An 18,410-nucleotide genomic window follows, 5' to 3' on the forward strand; every position below is an offset into this window, starting at 1 on the left:
AAATAATTTTTATCTTCCAACATTTTAACATAACTATGTCCTACTTTTGTAATCAGAGACAAAGTGTTATTGTACGCTGTTTTCAGCAAATGGTTCAGAGGTTGTTTTCACCGTGGTAGGGCTGAGTTTGTGCGTTGTTGTCTGTCACTTTTGACACCTCGGTTGTCTACAGGGGGATTTGACGAACCTTGTGCACGGCAGCCACTGTTCTAAGTACAGACTGGCGAGGATCCCGGGAACCAACGCGTTTGTGGGCATTGTCAACGAAACGTGCGACTCCCTTGCCTTCTGTGCTTGTAGCATGGTGGATCGGCTCTGCCTCAACTGTCACCGGTAAATATGCTATGGGTCCTAGTCTCTGCTTATCATGCTGTTGAATAATTTAACTGATGCCAGTCGTTCTGAAGGGGCATCTGCAGAATAAACAGAAAGTGCTGTGTGTGTCCTGGAGAAAAGGGAAGTCCTGGTTACAGAAGCATTTAGAGCTATGTTGTTTGCAGCAGCCTTATCCAAAGGGCAGTGGGTTGAGGCCAATTGTGTATCTAAACTTTTGGTCATCATTTCGTCGTTACCGTCCATGTTCACTAGCTCAAGTGTTGTTTGGTTTGTTTTGTTTCCCCTGGTATGTGAACAACATGTACTTTATTATTGACCTTCTGCATGGTCACTTTCTCTTTGCTTTTCAGAATGGAACAAAATGAATGTGAATGTCCCTGTGAGTGCCCTCTGGAGGTCAATGAGTGTACTGGCAACCTCACCAATGCAGAAAACCGGTAAAAAAAATTTATGTACTATATATGGGGTGTTCCCCAAAAAGTGTGTACATACTTTAACAGCTGACAGCTCAGTTTTGAAACTGAAATGTATTTTAACAAACACTATCTTTATAATTATTCAAAGTATATATATACATTTTTGGGAACAATATATATGCTGTGAGTCTTGTTTATAGATTTGTTTTGGGTTGGGGCATAAGAAGATGATTCATTCTTCTGATTTAACTGTTCGGTGAGCCACATTTCAAGTTCCATAGCGCCTTAAAATGGGGTCCACTTCCAGGTTTCAATGTAAATGCTGTGGAAGATTAACAGTATATGTGCTATACACAAAAAATACGAGACTGTTACAGGCATGCGCTGAGTGCCTACCCTATGGCGTTTATTTCACGTACATTAAGTCACTTAGTTTTCTAATTAACTGTGTGATAAATATGTAGGTATATATAATACACACATGTGCACACATAACATAGCATTATTTATGTCAAATTACAAATTTTAAGACTACTTAAATAAATTGTGGTAAGTCCCTTTTCTAGAACTTAAAAGAAAGAATATTGTGTGTATGCATATTAGTACAATTGACCCTTGAACAAAGCAGGGGTTAGGGGCAGCACCCTCACACACACACACAGTCAAAAATCTGTGTATAACTTTTGACTCCCCAAAAACTTAGTTGTCCTTCGATATATATGGGGGATTGGTTCCAGGATCCCCCATGGATACCAAAATCCACAGATGCTCAAGTCCATTGTATAAAATGCCATAGAAAAATGCAGAGAGCCAGCCCTCTGTGCCTGCAGACTCCCAGCTATGGATCAAAAACAAGACAGGTACTTACTGAAAAAAATCTCATGCATAAGTGGACCCATGTAGTTCAAGCCTGTGTGTTCAAAGGTCAACTGTATATGTTTATTTAGGCATAGAAAAAAAGTATAAAAGGACCCCCATTAAACCGACAACAGTGGTTACTTCTGAAAAGTAAGATTTAGAATGGTGAGTGAGGGGAGGTAACATCCATTTTTTATCTTATGTATTCCTATTTTGTTGAATATTTATGCTTTCCTAAATTTTTTGATATTTCTTTTGCACGTAAAGATGAACAGATTGAAGCTCAGAATAGTTAAGTGATTGGCCCAAGATTTTATACAGCTAAGTGGCAAAGCCGGGATTCAAACCCAGATCTGTCTGACACCGTAGGGGCCAGGGGCATGATGAGCTTGGCATGTACGTGGTCCTAACCTCCAGACTTGCTCCTGAATAGAAACCCAAGCTGCGAGGTCCACCAGGAGCCGGTGACATATACAGCTACGGACCCTGGCCTGCAAGATGCTCTTCACCAGTGTGTCAACAGCAGGTGCAGTCAGAGGATGGAGAGCGGGTGAGCAGGGCCCAGGGATGCTTTCACGTCAACGTGATGGTGTGGAAAGTAGAACCCAGTAAAGTATAGTGACCAGCAGCCTCAGCCAGCTTTTCCAGCTGGTATTTATTATGCGTCTTCTTGGTGTTTTAAAAAGTAGTATCTCTTTTTTTCAGATCCAAAACTGATACTCCATAAGCCTTTTATTTATCCACCAGGTTTAAGCTCATCCAGTTTTCACATGTTACAGCTACTTGGCATTTATACCATATGTGACACATGAGTGGGAAAGTTATTCTTGAGATAAAGTGTGAAAATAAATGAATGAGGGGACATGGCATGAAGACGCAAGAGGGCGGGACAGGAACTCATGGGCTCCAGAACCCGGCAGTCAAGGTTCTGTGTGTGATGCATTGAAGCTTATCCATTTTATGTCTTAGAAAGCAGATAGTGCTTCCTGGTGGTTTTGAGAACTGAAAACTGTGTGTCCTCTTCTCCTTCCACCTCCTCCCTAGGGTGTTTGGGACTAGACAGTATGAGCACAGGGGCTGGGGTAACCTAAAGGGATAGGAGTGAGGTGATTCGTTTATTATATATAGAGCTGCACGTCCATTTGATCAAACAGTTTGTGGATAGAAAGGGCAACCAGTTCTACTTTGGGTGTAGATTTTGGCAGAGGAATGGTAGGAATAAATTGGGATGTTATACAGTAACCAAAAGTCAACTAAGTTTGAGAAATACTGCATATATTCTTTTAGAGCCATAGTACACTTAACTTATTAAAAGCTCTAAGAAATTGACAGTAAGAAAATCTGTTTAACTCACCTCTGTTTCCCAAAGTTATTTGACCATATTTTTCTTCCTTCCTTTTTTTTTTTTATGACCAGACACTTGGGTGGTGTTAGGCCAAAGTCCAACAAACCTTGGGGTCACTCGGTCTTTTAAGATGATTTTAAAATTCAGTGGTTCCCAAACTTATTTGGCCTACCGCCCCCTTTCCAGAAAAAAATATTACTCAGCCCCTGGAAATTAATTTTTTTTTAAATTTTAATAGCAGTTACTCATCGCCCCCAAATGCACCTGTGGCCATCACCGCCCCCCCTGGATCGCTGCAGCGCCCACCGGGGGGCGGTAGCGCCCACTTTGGGAATCACTGTTTTAAATAATCCCGCACTCATCCATGCTGCATGGATTTCATGGTTGGATTCATAGAGAGCAGTTTTCTTTCTCTCATTTCCAAGTTGTTGAGGGACATAAAGCAGGTTGTTGCTATTCTGGTTTTATAAGGAAAGGAAACTGATGCTCGAGGAGTGAGAGCACTTGTAAGTAATGGACATCTGGAGAGCTGGGTGCCCAAGCCCACGTGCCCTCCCCGCCTGGCACTGTTTCCTGGAACACTCAGCCTCGTCTCTCTGGCAGGGACTGCTTTGGTGTGCTGGACTGCGAGTGGTGCATGGTGGACAGCGATGGAAAGACTCACCTGGACAAAGCCTACTGTGCGCCCCAGAAAGAATGCTTTGGGGGGATTGTGGGAGCCAAAAGTCCCTACGCTGATGACATGGGAGCCATAGGTATGTTTGCTGGGAACCCATAATAAGTTGATTCTTAAAGACACATTTTCCTGTCTTTAAAAAGGACAGAAATCTTAAAACGATCCTCCACGCTGCCTCCCTGATTCCTTTGCCAGTAGTTTTTCATTACAAAACCAAGGCCGCTGATTTCCTCCAAAGCTGGCGAGATATTCTGTGCAGAGTGAGCAGCCGTCGAGCCTGCCAGGTTTTGCAAGCCTGGAATTCATTCTCATAAAGCGTGTTCTGATAAATGTCAGGCCTGATCTCCGCGTGGCTGAACCCCAGAGTCTGTTTGAATGTGAGTCCCAGCTGTCAGAAGCACAGGGCCGATGGTGGGTGGAGGGACTGCCACACATCCATTTCCCTCACTACATTTGCAGAGCGAGAAGTCGTGTGGCCACAAATCATTATTTAGGGCCATGGAGGTCAACAGAAGCCAGAGCTACCCAATGCAGCTGGAGTGGCTTGGGGTGAGGGACAGGATCACTGTAGGGGAGAAAGCCCCGGGGATTGGGCTCCAAGACCTCAAAAATACTACCTGCATCCCACAGTGAGTTCTCGGTGTCTTCACGGAGTTAGCACAAATGCCTAAAGCTTAGCTGGCAGGAGAGGCAAATATTTAAGCCTTTAGTGAATACCTTGTTTACTAGCAACTCCCCACATTAGCCCATCAGTAGAAGAAAAGCTCCAATGTGAGGACGGGTCCTGAGCTCACGTATGACTACGGAAGCAGGTTAGACACAGGGGGCGTGACCTTGTTCTAAGTCTCTTTGTATACCTACCTGCAGTTTTCTGTCTAAAAAGTGTAAAGAGTGGCCCTAGCCAGTTAGGCGCAGTGGACAGAGCATCAGCCTGTGGTCTGAAGGGTACCGGGTTCGATTCTGGTCAAAGGCTCGGTTGCAGGCTTGGTTGCAGGCTTGATCCCCAGTAAGGGGCATGTAGGAGGCAGCTGATCAATGTTTCTCTCTCATGGTAGTTTCTAACTCTCTATCCCTCTCCCTTCCTCTCTGTAAAATCAATAAAATATATTATAAAAATTAAATAAAAAGTGCAAAGGTTTCCTTAAAGCAGCGGTTGCCAACCTTTCGGACCTCACGGACCACCAGTGGTCCACGGACCACAGGTTGGCGACCACTGTTTTGAAGGAAACCCACAAGCTTTGAAATGTGGGATCTTTTTGAACACATATTGGTTATACTGGGTGCCATTTATTTCTGTGAACTGAGTCACATGACCCCAAAGAACCCACCTTGCCCTCACTACTCTTATCTCTCTTCCAAGAGCAGCCCCACCCCAGGAAGCTGGGCTCCCAGCACTGGCCACCGTGTGTTTAAGTGGTTCTCATCGACTCACTCATTTTACTAGATCTTGCTAATTGTGTTCTGACCCCGTTGAAATTTAATTTGAGAACCAGGAATTAAACGAAGTCACTGCTCCCACATTATTGTGGGTCATCTTTGAGGAATTCCAAGGTGAGAGCAGCTCTCCTTGCCCTCACCAGACCCCTCCCCGCTCTATTCCTGACAAGGGACATCTGTTTGTTTTCATGAAGGTGATGAGGTGATCACATTGAACATGATTAAAAGTGCCCCCGTGGGCCCCGTGGCCGGAGGCATCATGGGGTGCATCATGGTGCTGGTCCTCGCCGTGTACGCCTACCGCCACCAGATTCACCGCCGGAGCCATCAGCACATGTCTCCTCTGGCCGCCCAAGGTGAGCTCGCAGGGAAAGAATCTCAAAGCTCCCGCAGGGGCAGCAGCCTCCGCAGGTGCTTCCAGGGCCGAAGGATGGTGGCCCATCGTGGGGGCCTCTGAGCATTGATAAGAACAGGGCTGCTCTTCCCACCTCTCCAGAGGGGGTGCAGAGGGCCCCCCAGCCTGCTTGGCTCCTCTAGCCCCTTTTGAGTCCCTGGGAAATTCCTGGCTCCTCTCCCTTACGCAGCATCCGCCCACCACACCTGCTCTGGAGCAGGCCAGCCAGGGAGCTGGAATGCTGAGTGGGAAACGTTCTTCTTCACTCAGCTCAGATGTGTTGCCCTTGCTGTCCCCAAAACACTGGTCAGCACAGAGGCCCCAGATCACTATGGGCAAGAACAGGAACCATTCTGTTGGTGTTACCTATTTTATTATATATTTTGTGAATGAATACACATTCAAAGGAATAATCACATCTCTTAAGACAGGATAGGTAAATGAAGCCAGGTATAAAATGATTAGTCTGTAATTACTGCTTCCATACCAAGAGTTAAATGTGGCATCTGTGTTCCTTTGCAAGGGACAAAACCATTTAAGGGGCCACACACACACACACCCCTCCCCAACCCATTCCGAAAAGCTCCCAGGGGTGTGCTCACCGGGCTGTATGGAGCTGAGGCTGACCCAGCATTCTTCCTGGACCGGGTCAGGAGCCACTGAGCTCGCCTGGCAGCCAGAAACACAGGGGCATCGGCCTGTTTGACTATGGCCACGATCCTGATGGGGGGATCATGGGGTAATGCTGCCCGATTCAGTGACAGGGCTTAGCGCCAGGCTCTCGCCCCTCGGTAAGGTGGGTTACACTGAGGGCAGCGGCCATCCAGGGTTGCCTTGTGCCTGGCCTTTTATACGATTGTGTGGCACCATTTTATCAACGCGGTCGGCTGGGGTTTGAGACCGTTTCCTTCTGTTTTGGGTGTCTCAGCAGAGTTAGTCTCTCTCACCTTTTCTTCTCTTCAGAAATCAGTGTCAGGTCCAATTGTTCACTTATTCTCCCTCTTCTGATTCCTGTTCTCTCCTCTATTTAAAAAAAGGGGGAGGGGGTATTAGTTTTTCTTTTCCAAAATCAGGTTCTTCTTGATGGAATGCTGTCACCCAGCCATCCAGCGAGCCTGCTGCAGGGTATTAAAGTCGTTGGTTTTGTTTGATTAAATAGTCATGTTTCTCTCTTTTTAATGATGGGTAGAAATGTCAGTGCGTATGTCCAACCTGGAGAATGACAGAGATGAAAGGGACGACGACAGCCACGAAGACAGAGGCATCAGTGAGTATCCCGCTGCCTCGCACAGAGGTGTCAGCAGGAGGCTAATCCGGAATAAATATTCCTTTTTATATCCTCTTGGCTTGTATTAAAATTTAAGAGGCTTTGACATGATGAGGTCTTCTCCCCCATTTTCATTAGGAATACGTATAGGTGTTTGCTTTGTTTTAGGAAATCTCAAAAGCTTTCCTGATGCTCTTTTTGGAATTCATTGCTTTGGCCTCACCCTTCCATTTCTTTCTCCTCCTCATCACTGTCCAACATAGTGTATTAGAAAGGGAATAGTCCCGGATGCATTTTCTTTAATCCCTAAACTAATGTACACAACGTGGGGAAAGGGGCAGCTCTTTACTAAAAGAGAACTCCACTAGTGTTGAGATACTGCAGGCTTCAACTACTTAGAGCAGGGGTGGGGAACGTCTGGCCCTGGGGCCATATAAGACCCACAAAATCATTTGGTCTGGTCCTGCCGAGGTGTTAGGGGTGAGTTAATTAAATGTTTGAGCAAGGAGAGCAGGCTCATGTTTAAGTTGATAATTTTGTATGGCCTGCAAATGATGTTATTAATAACCAGATGGCCCCTGGCAGAAAAAAGGTTCCCCACCCCTGACTTAGAGCCTATCTTCTTGATGCCCGTGGAGGAACCTCTCCCTGCCCTAGTTCTAAAACCAGCTCCCCTAATCCTCAGCTTTTTTTAAAAAAAAATTACATATTCTAGCTCTCCACAGAGCAACCCCAACATGCAAATGAGCCTGCTCAGAGTAAATGTCCTTGATACAATAAGGACATGGCATAGGCGTGACTCGCCGTCCTTGTCTTCCACAGTCAGCAATACTCGGTTTATAGCCGCGGTCATGGAGCGGCACGCACACAGTCCGGAGAGGAGGCGTCGCTACTGGGGCCGCTCGGGAACCGAGAGTGATCACGGTAAGGTCTCGCTTCCTGCGCCAGGGCCTGCGGGCCCCGGGGGACCCCTGCGGGCCAGCGCTCATGCCCACTCTTCTCTCTCCTTCCTGTTCTGTGCTCAAGGCAATTATTCTGACATGATTTTCCAAAAAGACACATTCCGACGTGACACTGTGATAAGAGCCCAAGGGTAGCCTTGCGTGTGTCTCCGCGCTCCTGGGCCCAGTGAGATGAACTCTGGTACACAGGTGGCTGCCTAGGTTTTCGCCCTGAATAATGTCTGAGTGAAAGCTTCTCCCGCCCACGTGACTCTCAGTAAATAGGCAGCCTAAATAGGTCCTACCGCCCAGTGTTGCTAGTTGGCAAACACCAGCATCATCAAGGCTCTCCCAGGCACGTACGTTGGGGACAGGGCAAGAGTCCATGCTGTCCTCTGGCATTCCCCGACCCGGCCTCCAGCCCTGCCTGGGAGGCTCTGGGCAAGTTTCATTAAAGAGACAGCATTTACTCTGGGCCTTGACGGGTAAGGAAAGAGCATTAGGGACAAAGGGACTAGTGGGCACAGTCCTGGTGTTGTACAGAGTCCTTGTAGGATGCTAAGGCGGGCTCCGGGCTGAGTAGTGAAAAGGTGCTGCGTGCCAAATGAGCCAGGAATTTGTACCACTTAGCTGCTCACCTTCCCGGCCCGGCGTCCACGTGGCTGTTGTCATAGAGCACAGCAGTTTTTTTATTTTTCACATGGCTGTTTAATTCTCCAGAAATACTTATTTTCTCCCCAGAATCAGGTTTTTTTTAAAATGCATGAATAATGCATTTAGTTGACTCTGCTTTCTGCACATCTATCCTGAAAAGGAAAAGAAAAACATGTCTTCAAACACAGTGCTCCCCCACCTGGGCTGAGAAATGCAGGAGTGGGTATTTGTCAAAGCAGCCGATCTGGCCTTTTCCCCGACAGCCAGGTCCTCAGACTCCCTTTGGAAAAGAGGAGCTAAAGCTCTGATTGTAAATTGGAGACTGTTAATTTGAGCTTTGAATGACATTGTTCCCACCAACGAAATAGAAACATGGCGTTTCTATGGAGAGTCAAAGCAGAACTTAAATTTTTCTACTTCTTTGACTTTCTGCCTTTTTTCCCTAAAAACCTTTGAACATTCTATAAATGCATTCTGCCAGGCAGTTCTGTGCCTCCTCTCCTTTGAATAATAAAACAGGTTTGAGGCTACTGAAGTTCAACAGAAATAATTTCTTATTCAGCAGAAATACTGAATCCTCTCCCTCCTTCCCTCCCTCCCTCCCTTGTCCTCTCTCCCCCTTATTCTCCCCCAGTTGAAATTACTTCAATACTAAATTGGAATTCTGAGTGACGTTGAGAATGTTCCATTAGCTCTCCCATTGTCTTAGTAAAATGGCATATGAAGCAACAGCTTAGATAAAAGGAGTGGAGCAGTGTCAGTATCTGAAAGCCAAGGAATCCAGCTAAGGGCTTTCTTTCTTTCATTTTTCACAATAATTGGAGCCCTGTTATCCCCAAGGAATAAAAAATAGTTTCTCGTGCAGACAGAATGCAACACAAAAAGAAGTGGGAGACATTGACATTCCACGTAATTCCAGATGCACTACCAAATCAATAGCCTTTAACTGCATGTTGTCATATCCCCGCACCCGTATGGTGGGTCAGTAAAATTGGTGGCATTGAGTTAATGTCCCTATCATGCATAGAAGATAAAGCCGTATGTCCACATTAAAAGAAGGATCTACTAGTAATCTAATTGTTTTGTCAGCACACTTCTAGCTCATCTTTATTGTCCTATATGGTGACTGTATTGCATCTGCTATTTGCTAGGCATGGGGTCAGGGGGTGGGGGGAGGAAACTTAGAGAAGGGGAGGTGTCATTTATGTGAGCCAGGCAGCGGTGATGTAGACGGCTTACAGGAAAAGGTCAAGCAGAGTTCACTTGGGATCTCTCCGCTCCTCCTCATTACAGTTGTGAGACTTAACAAAGCTACTTTGGACCTCAGTTTCCTAATTATTAAGACAGGATTAGAACTTCCTCGCCAGTGAAGTTATGGGGAATAATGAAACAATGTATGGCAGACAGGAGCTCAGGGTTGACCTCCCCACCTACAGACCCACTCTGCCCTCAAGCAATTTACAGTCCAGGAGTAAACAGTAAATGAATGCATGTTTCCCTAAGACTGATAAAAGACTGACTATGACAGCTTCCTTAAAGGAGTAGAACAAAGAAGAAGAAGCTTAGATATTCCTCTTTTATCTGCAGGGAAATCATGGAAGACCCCAGGGGGAAAGTGGCGTGTGCTGGCCCTTGAACTGGCAGGATTGTAGGACCATGGTTCTTTGCTACCCAGGGAGCATAGTTCCACAAGAGTTTGGGGGTCTCATACACAAAAGAAAACTCAAAACAGTAACACAGATACACTTGACTTTTGTGGTACGGTTCAGACCTGTGATGTTCCTAGAATTAAAATTAAATGTTACCAGACTAACCTTGGAAACTTTCAGGCTACGTTTTTTATTTAGAAATATTTAGTGTGACCAACGGAGTTCTGTATTTCAAAGGAATCTCATTTTAATTTTTGTATTTCAATAAAAAAATTCTATTCAAACTAAGAATGGTTTCTGAAAAGTGAAATCAGCTTTGTCAATATTCTAAGATCTCCTGGAACAATTGTTTTCAGCACTCAACTATGGACTGTTACTGCCACGAGCAGGTTAAAACAGTTACTACCTACCAGTGCTTTTAATTATATATCTGCTTTGCCCATTATTTCTCTTGAAGCTATCATGTTTTATCTAATCATCTAATCATCTACTGGCTTTTCTTTTTTTTTTAAGATAAAAACCACCAATAATTTGTTCCTTTTGAATCTCTGGCTTTTTTTTTTTTTTTAAAGATAAAAACCACCAATAATTTGTTCCTTTTGAATCTGTTCTGGTTACCATCTTATTAGAAACTTTATGTATATGTATATGAAGCAACATTTTTTTCTTTTTAAGAGGGAAATTTTCCCCAAGTTAAGCAAATTCCAAAACATTCAAAAGGCAAATGCTGAACCTTGAAATGCTGGTCAAAACCTGTATAGTGCAGCAGACCATTGTCTAGAGTTGCAGATACTGTCTTGCAGTTACTCTCTGTGGCCACCAGATGGTGAGTGAGTCCCTGGAGAGACCTAACATCCTTAACTAACCATCAAGAGAGGTTTCTTAGAAACCATCAGCTAGATATACAAGCAGAATACCAAAGACCAGAAGCTTAATCTTGACTCTTCTGTTCTTAATGGACACCTGACCTCCTTCCTGAAACCTTTTTCTTGGTTGAGATCATCTTTGCAGAGATTTCTCTGCATACGCCTTTGGACAGTAAAGAATTTTCTCCTTTGAAAATATTGGTAAATACCCTCTGTGTTTTAAATAGGGCTCCCTCCGTGAGTCAGAGACTGAGTCTGTCTTATTCATCACTCTTCCCTGTGCTCAACAGAGTTGCATGGCACCAAGTGAACAATTAATTTGTTAAGTGAGAATATGTGTTTGTCTTTCTCCTGCTTGTCCACAACTTACTTCCTCCCTGTAGATTTTTATTAATTATTGAGATAAAGGGAAGCCTACATTACAGAGGGATTGAGCAAGTTAAATAGGATGGCCCCACTGTGAGTGGTTCACTTTGGAAGGGCCTCTGCTGGGGTTCTCATCAGAAAGCATCAAGAGAAATGGGGGTGCCCCAAGTTGCCTCGGGGACACCTGCACCATCCCCACCACCCTGGGTCTGTGACCAGTCAGGTTCAGAGCATTCCTGGACCCTAAGTGAGAACCCCTGGGCAGGGCCCGGGGAATCCTCGATTGTCTTCCTTATCAGATAAGACTGTTGAACATCACCACAGATAATTGAAAAAAAAATTCATTGATGCCTTTGTTTTGGGAATATAATACGTGATTTTTTTTAATTGTGTGAGTATTGTGTTGAATATTAGGAGTACAAAGATAAATAAATTCTTGTGTTTTTTTTAGAAAGAATTTGTTAATGGACAAGACAGCCCTATACTCTATTATAACATGGTGAAATCTAAGATAGTAATGTACACAGAATGCCATTTAAACTCACAGAAGGGACACTGGGCTAGGGGTAGGGGGTGTTTGTTGGGGATGCTTCCAGAGAAGACCCTCAAACTGAAGCCTGGAGCGCAATAGCAAGAGGAGGGAAGGGGAGCCAGGCAGACAGACCCCCCTGAGTTTTATATCATGAATGTGAAAGTGAATTATCAGTTACTGTGGGTGTGTGCCAGTGACCAGAGACAGAAGGCTCCCAGGAGTATGTGGAGGAAAGAGGAAGACAGCGTAGCTCTAAAGGTTGAGAGAAATAATCAGCACAGACACTGCACTTGACTAAAACCAGGTTTTCCACATCAGTCCCTTCTATGTAGAGCAGACGGTGATGTAAGCATATGTAGCACTTTGTAACTGAGGTTGGGAGTCTACCATCCAGTCTTTTTTTTCCCCACAGTTTATTTTTTTTAATATACTTTTTATTGTTGATAGTATTACAGATATATCCCATTTTCTCCCGCTTCCCCTCCTCCTACCAGCCCCCACCCCCTCCCCATCTTCACCACCCTATTGCCCATGTCCATGGGCTATGCATATAAGTATATAAGTTCTTTGGTTTATCTCTTCTCGTCCCTTCAACCCCACATTGAGGTATGTCAGTCTGTTCCATGCCTCCCTGCTTTGGGTCTTATTTTGTTGGTCAGTTCCTTTTGTTCATTAGGTTCCACAAATAAGTGAGAACATGTGATATTTGTCTTTCTTGGTTTGGCTTATTTCACTTAGCATACTATTTTCCAGGTTCATCCATGCTATCCCAAAGGGTAAGAGGTCTCTCTTTTTTATAGCTGCATAGTATTCCATAGTATAAATGTCCCACGGCTTTTTTAATCCACTCATCTACTGATGGGCACTTGGGCTGTTTCTGAATCTTAGCTGTTGTAAATAATGCTGCTATGAACATAGGGGTGCATATATCCTTTCTGATTGGTGTTTCTAGTTTCTTGGGATATATTCCCAGAAGTGGGATCACTGGGTCCAATGGAAGTTCCATTTTTAATTATTTGGGGAAACTCCATACTGTTTTCACAGTGGCTGCACCAGTCTGCATTCTGCCATCCAGTCTTATAGTCTAGACACAGCACTGCCAAAGCTGAAAAACTGAGAAACTTGCTCTGGCTCCCGATCTCTTAGTCTTGGGAGAAGGCATCACAATTTTCCCAGCCTCTGAACCTAGAAACCTTGACCTTCTCCGAGAGGTAATAACTCCTTTGTCACACACACCAGGTGAGTCCATTTAGTCACCAAATCCAGCCCACTCTGCACTTGAAGAGTTTCACGAAGGCCACGGCTGCCCCACGTCAGGTCCTCACCATCTTCTCGGGCTGACACGCCTGCCCCGTCTTCTGAGCGTCTGATCGCTCTTTCCTTCTGTCCAGCCTCCTCATTGCCACAGGGATCACCTTAACACACGATATGTGTTTGCCATTTGCCTCCCTTGCCCATTACTGAATCCTAACTCGTAGCTGCAGCCAGCCTTGCTGATCTGGTCCCAGCCTCCCTGTCCAGCGGCATCTCCCACATCATCCTCCCCCACACCAGGCTTCTCACCACTGGCCAGTCCACTAGGGCCATTCTGGCTGCTTTGTCTGCATATGCTCGTCTCCCTCTCTGTGGCACATTTCCTCTGCCCCTTCCTTTTCCTAATAAATCCCTCCTGTCCCATGAGGGCCACCTGGAGTGTCACTTACTCGGGTATCCTAAGGTCTTTTCAAAATCGTGTATTGTCCCTTCGTTTTCTGTGCTTTGGCATGGCCTTCATGATGTGACTTGAACTCACCGTCCCAGCTTCTACCTGCCCTGTTCTCCAGCTACCTGCTGGCACTCATCCTAGCCACATGGGACAGGTATATCCTTAGGTTTCCACACCTCTGTGGCTGTGCTCACCTGTTCTTTTGCTCATATCCACTTACCCAACTCCTGTTCATCCATTTAAGCCCAACTGAAAGATGAGTTCTTCTGTGGTGCCTCCTCATTCCCCCAGCCAGACGTAATCATTCCCTACTCTGGGTTTTAACTATACCTCAATGATAGCACTTACCATTATCTGCATTGCAATAAGCCTAGCTTCATGAATATCTGTCTCCTGAAATCTTTAAGGATAAAAGACATCTCTTATGTATGTTTTATAGTCTCCAGCCCCACTGTGGTCTTCAATGAATGAGTAATTGAATTGAGTTATGTTTATACTTATTTGATTTCTCAAGCACTAGGTTTTGAGCTCCTTGTACAGGGACCAGGTTTCCATCTTGGTATCTCCGGCAGGGGCCTAGTAGGTGCCCAATAAATATTTGTGGCATTGGACTGACTTAACTAATTGTCATTTGGGAAATGTTTCATTGAGGGCAGAGAATTGCCTTTCTCACTTTTGCACGAAGCACACATTTTCAACCACCGACTATTCCGACTATTCCGGCGTGGCCGTATGCACGCACATCAATTGCACAGCCACAACTGTGACTAGCGCTGCCCACGGGTGAGTGCTGATGGATGATAACTGTAGATGCAGCGGAAATATTAATGAGCTGTCACTTCTCAAACATTTTAAAGGGGATTTTTGCAATATTTAAAAACATGCCAGCGTTCTTGGAATCCTTTGATCAGCAAGGGTATTTTCTTTTGAAACATGTATGACTTAGAATACCAGAAGAAATGAATCTTTAAATACAGTGGGCCAGCGCCCACAGAGAATAGTTGACTCCTTTGCTAGCTCCTGTGAGGGTGTGTGGAGTTGGTACTGGAACCTCAGGCAGGTTCGTTAACCTTTCTGATCCTTGCTTCCCTCACCTGTAAAATGGATATTAAAATGCCTGCTTTGTTGGGATGCAGGAATGACATGACATCCGTGCCTGCCGTGGAGCAGGTGTGCAGATACGGTGGCAACTGTTTTTGTTCTTACTGTTGCATCACATTCGGGCATTTTGAAGCCCAGCTTTGCCCACCAGTCCCCAACTGATCTGAGACCTGTTAGGGTCTTTTTCTTGACGTTGCCTTTTTAAATATATATATATTATTGATTTCAGGAAGGGTGAGAGCGATAGAAACATCAATGATGAGAGGGAATCATTGATTGGCTGCCTCCTGTACGCCCCACACTGGGGATTGAGCCCACAACCCAGACGTGTGCCCTGACTGGCAATCAAACCGTGACCTCCTGGTTCATAGGTTGATGCTCAACCACTGAGCCATGCCAGCTGGGTGAAGCTACCGTTCTTTTTCTCTTCCTTTAAAATAAAAAATAGCCTTAATCTCATCTCAGGGAAAAGTGTAGGAGGGAGGAGTGTTCCCCAAATGTCACTGGCGGTTATCTGTGGATCAGATGGGACGTGAGATAATTTTGGTTTTATTTTGTTGATTTAAGGAAAGGCTTCTTGCATATATATATTTTTTATTTTTTTAAATATATTTTATTGATTTTTTATAGAGAGGAAGGGAGAGGGATAGAGAGTTTAAAAACATCGATGAGAGAGAAACATCGATCAGCTGCCTCCTGTGCACCTCCCACTGGGGATGTGCCCACAACCAAGGTACATGCCCCTGACCGGAATCGAACCTGGGACCTTTCAGTCCACAGGCCGATGCTCTATCCACTGAGCCAAACGGGTCAGGGCCTTGCATATATTTTTTTTTTTTCTGATCTAGACTTTCTCAGTTGTCTGAAATGATTAGGTATTTCTTGGGTAATTGTTTTAAGAAAATAACAGTCAACACAAGATCTCTTTAAAATAAGCACCTGGCCCTCCGCTGACAGCCTGCAAGCGTTGGCACCGGTGTAGCACAAAGGTAGGACCACCTCCTGTGCCCTGGGGATCGGAGGTGACATCTCCTCCCTGGTCTGGAAGCTCCCCGCGGCTTACTTGTTCTGTTCATTTTCTAGGCTACAGCACGATGAGCCCGCAGGAAGACAGTGAAAACCCTCCGTGCAACAATGACCCCTTGTCCGCAGGGGTCGACGTGGGGAACCACGATGAGGACTTGGACCTGGACGCCCCGCCGCAGACCGCGGCCCTACTAAGTAACAAGTTCCACCACTACCGCCTGCCCCACCCCACGCTCCATCACAGCCACCACCTCCAGGCAGCCGTGACCGTGCACACCGTGGATGCGGAGTGCTAACCACCCCGCACCTCCGTGAGAAGACGGGAGCTGGGAGGTGCAGGGCGCTCCGGAGAGGGAAAGAACCAGCCCAAAACCCACAGCAAGAAACCCCTTGCATTTGGGCTTGGTCCAGAGTGATCAAACTCATGTCCTGCCTGCGAATACATTGGAGAAGGAGAGAAACAACCCGATCGCACTTGGGAAGGTGTCCGGCTGGTTCTGCCACGGAGGGGAAATTAGCCTGATAAACGAGCCGGCCGTGACCCACACGGAATGGAACTGAAGGCAAACCTCCAAACAGAGACGGAACCTACACAGGAAACATTGGGAGCCTTCGTTAAGCTGAGCCAGAGGAATGTGCTGAGGAGCCAGAAACGCTCGGCTCTCCTTAACGGGACCGGAAGGGGCGAGAGAAAAATGCGCTCCAGCGGAGCCGGGGAATGTGGCACGGCCAGTCCCGTCCCGGGAGCAGCGTGTGCGCTGAAGACTTCGCTTTGCTCCTCGGCGGTACCCAGCCACCACGATTGCCGTAGGGGACTCGTGTGAAGCTCTAAATGATGCATCTCAAGATTTCTAAGCAAAGGATTATTTTTCTACTATTTATTGAACTTGCAAACATTCTCAAACTTTGGGGGAAAGAAAAGGAAGCACATGGGAAGTTTTCAGCAGTGATCCCTAGCTGTGTTGTGTGTAATGAAGTGGTTCTTTGACTAAGGAGTTCTATTTCTTATTTAACTGATCTCACTCCCCCGCCCCACTCCAGCAAATGGGAAAATGAAGAAATCTTTCTCTCTGACATGTTTACATCCATTTCCTTTAGACCATCATTTCATGGACACACATACCTTGGTTTGTAGTACAGTACAGTATTCTTTCTCTGGGTTTGACAGAGGTGGGGAGGGGCAGAGAAATCCAAGAAACTTATAAAGAAAATTGTGTTTCTTTTTAACACATTCCCACTCCCCATGCAATGCTTTTCTTGGGTTTCTAGGAAACCTCCTGACACAACCCCAGCCTTCCGGCGAAGGGAAGTTGTGTTTCCTTCTCCTTGTTTCAGAGACGAGAAATTTGAAAATGTCCTATTTTGATTCTGAGAATACTGAATGCATAAAGGAAGAAGTTTTTAAAATTGGAAATTTGGATTGTGCGTGAGAGATTTCTTTCGACATCCATCGTTCAAAGCTGCTGCCGGGTATGCAGGAAGTTGCCCGCCAAGCTGCTTTCTGACGTACTCAGAGATGAACCAGATCCGGCCACGAGAACATGGCGTTGTGAGTTGAAAGTAGTGTTCCAATGACAGTGATGTATTTTAGATTCACCCGTTGTGATTCCAATATGATGTAAAGACATTCTTGCACCGTGTGTGTGGTAAATCTCCGTTTATGTGTAGTTGGAAAAAAGTCACTGAATAATGTTTTCATGATAGGGTATTATGATATAATGTTTTTTAAAAAAAAAAAAAAAAGGCTCGTCCGCAGTACCGGAAGCAAACTACGTGTGCTATCAGGAAATCCCTTCGTACTGTGTATGAAATGGCAGTCTAGTGGAATAAACTGTATGAATGGACAGTGTTCATGGTTATAGTGATTTGTTCATGTACCACTGCTCATGCCTCCAGGCAAGGTGCGTTCCCTTTGTGCCCTAGCGGATGGGTAACCAGGCTGAAAGCAGGCCTCCTTGCTAGGCTGTAGTCAAGGTCAGGGACTCCTGGACCATCTTGAATATGCAAAGAAATTTTAAGAATGCAATGGTATAAAATGAGAAGCCAATATTTTAATGTGTGTGGGACGTAGCTCCCCTTCCTGAACATCTGAATCAGTGTCATTAATAATGAATAAATGGTTGTTCTTGAACTGCTGGAGAGAATGGATGGCTTTCCTGACTTCCCAGAAAATTAAACCTCTCCTTGGAATACTGGGGTTGTGTGTTTTTTCTAAAGTGAAGAGCCTTCGTGTTATGACACTAGTTTCTTGATGGGGAGTGAGGGGGAGGGGAACTTGGTGTTTCTAAGAAAAGAATCACAAGACTTAGAGCTTAAAAATAAAAAATGGTACAGCCTACTCAGACATAATAACAGAAGTGCGTTTTGTGTCTTTTGTGATAAGAATCTCCCTTATCCTGAACTTTAGGGGGAAACCATTGAATTCTTATACCTGAGTAAGAAAACATAACTGTGTTTTACAGTTCCTGTGGAATATAGGACAACCAGGTCTGTGAAGTTTGAATTGGGGTTACCTTTTGTCTTCTTCCCTAAGGGTTGCATATAATGTTGTTTAAACATTTGTTGTTTGTGTTGTTGTTATTTAAAAGGAATAATGTGTTTCGGGAAACTTTTCATGGTGACCAGTATTATTTCCTTTTGCTGCCCTCCCCCCCAAATACCATGGCTTTGTTACACGCTAGTCTTCCCTGAAATCCTGGAGGGAGGTCTTATGAATGCCTTTTCATTCACTAATTCCCATAACCAACATTGCTTGTCAGTATTGATAAGCACCAAGAGCTGGGGTTCCAGGTCATTTTATATAGCTAGAAAAGGAAGTTTCCGCCCGGGTCACGTGGCTCA

The 18,410-nt window shown here is 45.2% G+C and overlaps 1 protein-coding gene across 1 annotated transcript in view; it reads left to right on the forward strand.

Moving 5' to 3' along the window:
* Positions 1–17,918, forward strand: part of CACHD1 (cache domain containing 1) — a gene marked incomplete at its 5' end in the record, with an annotated part of 228,885 nt that extends 210,967 nt beyond the window's left edge. Inside the window, 2 exons of the mRNA XM_005868055.2 lie at positions 7,552–7,653; positions 15,627–17,918. Coding sequence (XP_005868117.1) covers positions 7,552–7,653; positions 15,627–15,865 — 341 coding nt within the window. The remainder of the gene's footprint in view (positions 1–7,551; positions 7,654–15,626) is intronic.
* Between the last annotated feature and the right edge of the window lie 492 nt (positions 17,919–18,410).

The sequence above is a fragment of the Myotis brandtii genome, unplaced genomic scaffold (assembly GCF_000412655.1).
Source record: "Myotis brandtii unplaced genomic scaffold, ASM41265v1 scaffold26, whole genome shotgun sequence".
NCBI lineage: Eukaryota > Metazoa > Chordata > Mammalia > Chiroptera > Vespertilionidae > Myotis > Myotis brandtii.